At 42.5% G+C, this 6,414-nt stretch overlaps 1 protein-coding gene across 9 annotated transcripts in view; it reads left to right on the plus strand.

The window, feature by feature from the left end:
- baiap2b (BAR/IMD domain containing adaptor protein 2b) overlaps positions 1-6,414 on the plus strand; it is a 56,614-nt gene that overhangs the window by 19,107 nt on the left and 31,093 nt on the right. For 7 of the 9 annotated variants that reach the window (XM_031842836.1, XM_031842837.1, XM_031842842.1 and 4 more), the window contains one exon: positions 2,339-2,425. The exons of the other annotated variants lie outside the window; for them this stretch is intronic. In XM_031842836.1, the coding sequence (XP_031698696.1) occupies positions 2,339-2,425 (87 nt within the window). The remainder of the gene's footprint in view (positions 1-2,338; positions 2,426-6,414) is intronic. 9 annotated transcript variants of the gene reach the window in all.

Genomic DNA, 6,414 nt, shown 5'->3' on the forward strand with positions numbered 1-6,414 from the left:
AATGTGAAACTGTTAAGTTGCTTGTCTTGTTGCTTGCTTGTTTGTTTGTAAAGTCCAAAACAGAAACAAAAAGATATTTAATTAACAATGTTATAAAATTGAGAAAAGCAACAAAGCCCGACATTAAAGAAGCTGGAAACAGGACATGTTTGCTTATTTAAATGATTTATGGATTGTCAGTATTGCTGTCTAAACCTGCTGTCATTTATTCTGTTAATGTCGGTGTGATGAGAACTACACACCAACTGTAGTTAACTACAGTTTATCTAAAAAACAATGTATATCTCAGTTTTAAAGTGTCTAGTTGTCTTTTGACCTGCAAAGCATCAAATCAGTGCTCTCTGAATGTGAGAGGGGTTTGATGGACATTGTGGAAGTTTAGTGTGAATCTCAGCTGATTTAGACTTCCTTCTTGTTTGTGTTTCATTTACACCGACACTCTCAGCTCTGTATCGGCTTTATATCACTGTTCTAATCCTCTTCACAGGCAGAACCGTCCATCTCCTTCCTCCTCTCTTCTCCCACCTTTCTCCCTCGTTGTCACTTTCTAACTGACAGACAAGCAAAGCTAATCCCGCCTCACCTGGCCCCGCTCCCCTCCCGGCTCAGATTTCTTCGGACATCGATTAAATTAACCGTGCTCACCCAGCCGTCTTAGCCTAGCTTATCCCCTCTCTCAAGCTCTTATATCCCACCTATGTTTAACTCAAGCCAGGCTTAGGAAAAGCCAGAAAAGGGGTCTTGGCTTGTCTCCTCTCTCATAGTTTATCCGGGAGGGTTGCACCGCCGTGTAGAGATTTACCGAGTGTTATCGCAGTTCATGGTTGTGATAAAGAAGTAAAAGCAGTTCAAGTTATTTCAGAAGTACATTTTAAGTATATGTTCAGACCTAGCAGCATTAACTCTCATAGCTCTGTGGACTCGTACCAAAAACAGCTGGAACATGAACTCAGAATAGATTTCTGTTGTTTTCCATATGGATATACACTTTGTCATTTTCCCCCTCTCTTGGGGATTCTGCATTAGTGTCCTCTGGCAGTTCTTCGCACAAACACCCATCAACATGAGGGCCATGTAATAAACTCAGCCCTCATCCATATGTCTCTCCCGACTGGACATGTGTGCTCTGTCAGTCGCTGTGTGGCTAACCCCTGACCTGCTTTAATTCACCGTCGCTGCTGCTTGAGGCCATCTTGTCCCAGTTCTTTAAGACCTGAGTCACCGTTATGTCTCTCAGCCGGTGTCCCTGGCTTGTGTGACAATGCACCGCAGAGAATCATAGCTGCTTGATGCATCTTTGAAATGAAAAGTGCTTCGACATCATTGCTGTAGAACGTTGTTTGTCAGCATTCTTTCAAGTAAGAGTCGCTGATGTTCTGCATCAGCTAATGGGGATCCAAATAAAACCCTCATCCTTGTAGGGAGAAGTTAAGATAGTGCTGTTAGGGATTTTAAAGATTCACTTCATCCACATTTCTGCACAGCCATAGTGGTATCTAGCCACGTAGATAGTTTTTGATTTATCTGCTGAAATGTCGTTTTGAATGCTTCAGAAAGCACAAATTAAACTCTCTTCACCTCCAGGGCATTTGCTATGGTTGCAGTTTGATTGCATTTTATCAAATCTCATCAGTCCCAGTATTGAGTCCCACAATGTTCCATATCACAACTACAGTATCTAGGTTTAGCAGTTTTTCTGTATTCAGAACTATGAATCTTATTATCGCTAACTTGTTTTTGGAATAACTTCCCCACACCAGCGCAGCCTCGTTTTAAGGCAGGGTTGTGTTTTGGGTCTGCTTGCAGAGTGGTGCCTCCTTATTTTGCTACAGAGAACATTTGAAATAGACGGTGGTCTTTAGGGAGGTTATTCACAGATTTAATGTGATCTAGTGACACCATGCTGCCTGGATGTGTTGCACTTTGTAATAAAGAGGGAGAGTCATTGGTCTCTGAGCTTAGCAACCTGGAATCGGCTCTAGAGTGGAACCGGCTACCAACACCCAATGTGAAGACAGTTTGCATGGCTAGATACCAATATGGTTCAAATGTTTTTTCTCAAATGTGGTAATCCTTTTAAAAGGGTTTACTCCAAAGTAGTTTGTGCTGAAGACGCGTGCTTGATTAGTCTCTATAGCTGTCTCTCTGTTTCCTGTAGTTGCCTCCATAGAGCTTTTTCTTCTTCTGCCTGGTCTCCATTTCCGCCTGTCGCTCCTTATTTCCCATGCCCAACCTTACCTCTCTGCGGGGTGGGTGAGCTGTAGGGGAGGGTTGCAGAGCTGAAGAAGATTTCAACTCTGCACCCGTGGTCTGATGCCCAATGCTTCCATGTTTCCAGGTGTCACATATGCTGCAAAGGGCTACTTCGACGCTCTGGTGCGGATGGGCGAGATGGCCAGCGAAAGTCAAGGCTCTAAGGATCTTGGTGAGTCCTCGTAGTGGCTGTAGCACCCCTGGTGGGGTGGAGGGGGGTTGCACAAGCAGATGGTGAATGGGATGACTCTTGCTGTTGAGCAGAAGCAGCTGATGACCGACCTGAAACCGGACACACACTCACACACAGACTTTTTTTTTTCAAATAATTTGGTGCTTAAAAGACTGTAAATCCTGATCACAGAGCATTAGCCCTTTACTGCAACTTAGAGCTTATTTGATGCGTTATTACTCACAATTCATACAATCCAAAACGTTCTAATTTGAGAAGAATTAATTCTGCATGTTTGTCACAGCATGCCCATTTGTTTAATCTCTTGTTTCCCCACGCATTCAGGAAATATATAAGGCTTTGCTTTTATGTTGCACCGCTGTGAGCAAACAATAAATAAAAAAATGTAGCACACATGTCGAGGTGGATTTCTGTCCATTCATCATAAGCCCTCAATATATTTACAGTGCTGGTGGACAACCAGGATGTGAGGAACGGCTCGCTCAGCTCTCATGCAGCGTGTTGTCCGGTTTCGGTTGGATCAGTCCTGGTTCTGCTCATTATAGACTTATCTGTAGTGATAGTCTGCATAGGAGAGAATTAAAGGCCCATTTCTAGCAGATACACGGGTAGGAACATCTGTCTGAAGTAAGCATATCATTGTGTCGCTCTGTGCAAAGTTGTGTCATAGTTGTTGACCCCTCACATGGCGAGGAGTGTGACGGGTCTGCGTTAGCCCTGGATCGCTGCATCCTCTTTGTTCTTTCACCCTGATGGGACTTAAGATGGCAGGCGTGGACTGAAACGGCACAGCAGAGGGAGGGATGCTGAGAGGATGGCAAAACAGGGATATCTGTGGCAAGTGAGGAGGATATACTGTAAAAGCAGCATTCATTATTCATAGGGCGACCTTTTTGGATTCTCCCTTGCACTTTTTCTCGATCCTCATCAATTCATTTTTCCTCCCCGTGTCTCTTTGACAAATGCTCAGCTGAGCTTGTGTACCCATTCTAATTGTGAATAGTGAAAAGCTCATTACTATCCCTCCATCCAGCTTCAACTCCATAATTCGTACACGGATCACGGATGTCCACTTCCTGCTTGAATCTTGCAGCTTTAATGAGCGTACAACCCATGACTCATCTTAAACGTTTAATTATTAAAAACCACTCGCAACACCGTTATTTTAGTCTGAAAATGTGAGAAGTTAGAAAGTAAATACAACTTTGTGTTCTTTGTGCAGATGTTTACAACTAACACGTCCATTATAAATTGTCCTGCGACCGTTAAAACACTGTATATAAGTGTTTCTCTGCGTCACAATGACTTAATTTTAAAAAGACGTACTAAAAATGTTGACTTGGTGTCTTAATAGAATATCCCACCATACATCTGTACATCCCCGTTTCCCATCAGCTTGGTTGCTTTGCTGTTGCGCATTTCATGCTTTCTGTCTCACACGACATGTGCTCTTGACGTCTTTTGTCTGCATGCATGTTGCAGTTGCCCGTTATGTGTTCCTTTCCTTTTCTGGCAGCTTAACCATGACTCAGCAGAACCTCCAGTGAAACGACAGACTAGGCTGAGCAGGATGGATTGATGCGGTCTCCACTAATCAGCAGCACTCAGAGCATCTTTGATTTGTCCAGAATGAAGGGGCAATCGCTCTCACCATGCTTATTGTGTTGTGGATGCTTGAGCATATTTCATTGCTTGTGTTGAGCCTCGCGTCTCCAGTGAATTACCGTAGAAAATGCTGATTACCTTGGCAAAATAACCTTGTAACTTCAGGTTACATAATAAGTCATGCACATAAAAGCTCTGCAAAATCAATCCATGGATGACGATGCTTCCAGCAGATGGAATATTTGTTTATTGGGAGGGTCATGTGACAGTAGGGAGCTCCGACACGTCCTAATCTTAACTCTTGAGCTGACTTCTGAAGCCATTTGTTGCAGGTACGCCATTTTTCCCCGTCTCTACTGATGCACTTGAACGTGTCTTTTTAGCATAGTTTTATAACGCTTTATTGTCACGCTTATTACACGGCCACTTACTAAAGAAATCAATAATTTCACACACAATGTATATATTTTATTGATTTAAAAATTGTGCTCTCGCTGAGTACAGACAGCAATGTCTGTGATCAGACAAACAAACCTGTGTAGTGATGGTTGGTGGAGAGGGCTGATGAGAGTCCTAATGAGTCAGAATCTGTCCCCCGTAGTTACTATGAAATAATGAGAGGTGGTGGTTTACTAAAAGTCAGGATTTCTCTGCCTATTTTGCTCCAGAAGAACTCAGAGCAAACATCGAGCGCCAATGTTGTGGCAAACAGAAAATACATGTTGAAATTCTTAAGCCTGCTAGTTTATTAATTAGCAGATAACAAGGGTTGTGTGTGTGTGTGCGTGTGTGCGTGTGTGCGTGTGTGTGTGTGTGTGCGTGTGTGTGTGTGTGTGTGTGTGTGTGTGTTTGTTTGTTTGTCAGGGATAATCACTCACCAGGGCTTTACCTCACACTTCATAATTGATGGGAACCAAAAGCAGATTTGTAAAATTGGCCGACTTGTAATTGTACATTTAATTGGGTTTTGTTGAGGGGAAAATGTCCGGGCGCGACGGTGTCGAATTAACAGGGCCGGACTTGAAACTACTTGATCTCTCTGAGGTGGCAGAGTCTTTCTGCCAGAATTCCCTCCGGCTTCACTCGCTGCAGTAATGTAATGAATCAGAGCGTTAAGATGAACAGCAGCTAATGGCATTAGCACATGAACAGAGGACGTGGGACTGCATGTGATGGGGCGAAATATGGAGGACAGGGAGAGTTGGGTTTGAGAAATTGAGCATGATGGAGAACGTGAAGAACATCGTGAGCTGCAGGGCGGAGAAGTACCGGACCGTTTGATAAATGAACTTACTTCATTAGCATCACTGATGCTATCCAGACTTATAGGATGACATCATTAAGTGAAGGAAAGTTTAAAAACTAGTCAGAAGAAACACGCGTTAACAATGTTAAAAGGTTACAGTAGAATTAAAATGTTTATTATTATTATTATTGACTATTATTAACGGGTACCTGCTGTAGCATTCAGGTTTAATAATGAGTCCGACGGTTAGACCTGCAAAGTTTAATCGATTAGTTTTCAACTATTCCATTAATCGCCAACTCTATTTTGATAAATGATTAATCGTTTTGAGTTTAAAAATGATCTGATTCCAGCTTGTTAAATGTAAATATTATCTGCTCTTTTCCTCCTCTGTGACAGTACACTGAATATCTTTGAGTTGTGGACACAACAAGATATTTGGGGGCTTTGGGATTCACTGTTTGACATTTGTCACCATTTTATATCTACTATTTATAGACCAAACTACGAAAGTGATTAACTGATTTTGTTGAGCGTTAATTGCAGCCCTACCGAGGATCTACGCAGTTTAGGGTTTGGCTTTGTTTGTACTGTATTGGTTCAGATTCTTATTCTTTTGTATTCCATATCTTGCCCCATGTTTGCGTTACTAGCTTTGATTGACTCTGGGGCCTAAAGACCCGACTGGAGACATTAAAAATGACGCACTTCGCTTATATTGTAAAGACAAGGCAATAAAGTAAATTCATTCTCAGACATCAAATCAGAACAATCTGAATGCTTCAATTCCACTTCATGCCTGTTTCCTGAAACCCACCCGCATGTTTTAACTCCTGCTATCAGTACCACAGCCACCCGAAGGAGACGTTATCACATATTCGCTGCTGGAATCTAAAGAAACTTCTTGTGTGTGTGTGATTGTGGCGTGCAACTTCTACTGGAACACTGTGGTAATTAGTTCTGTGTGTCACTTTAGAAACAGCAGCAGAGGAAGAGTTTAATGGTAGACTTCATTTTCAGCTGCCCACACACACACACTCACACATACACTCACAGATACGCACACAAATACACTCACACTCACAGATACACACACAAATACACACACACACACACA

This window comes from Anarrhichthys ocellatus, unplaced genomic scaffold, assembly GCF_004355925.1.
Source record: "Anarrhichthys ocellatus isolate YVR2014 unplaced genomic scaffold, GSC_Weel_1.0 scaffold4, whole genome shotgun sequence".
Taxonomy (NCBI): domain Eukaryota; kingdom Metazoa; phylum Chordata; class Actinopteri; order Perciformes; family Anarhichadidae; genus Anarrhichthys; species Anarrhichthys ocellatus.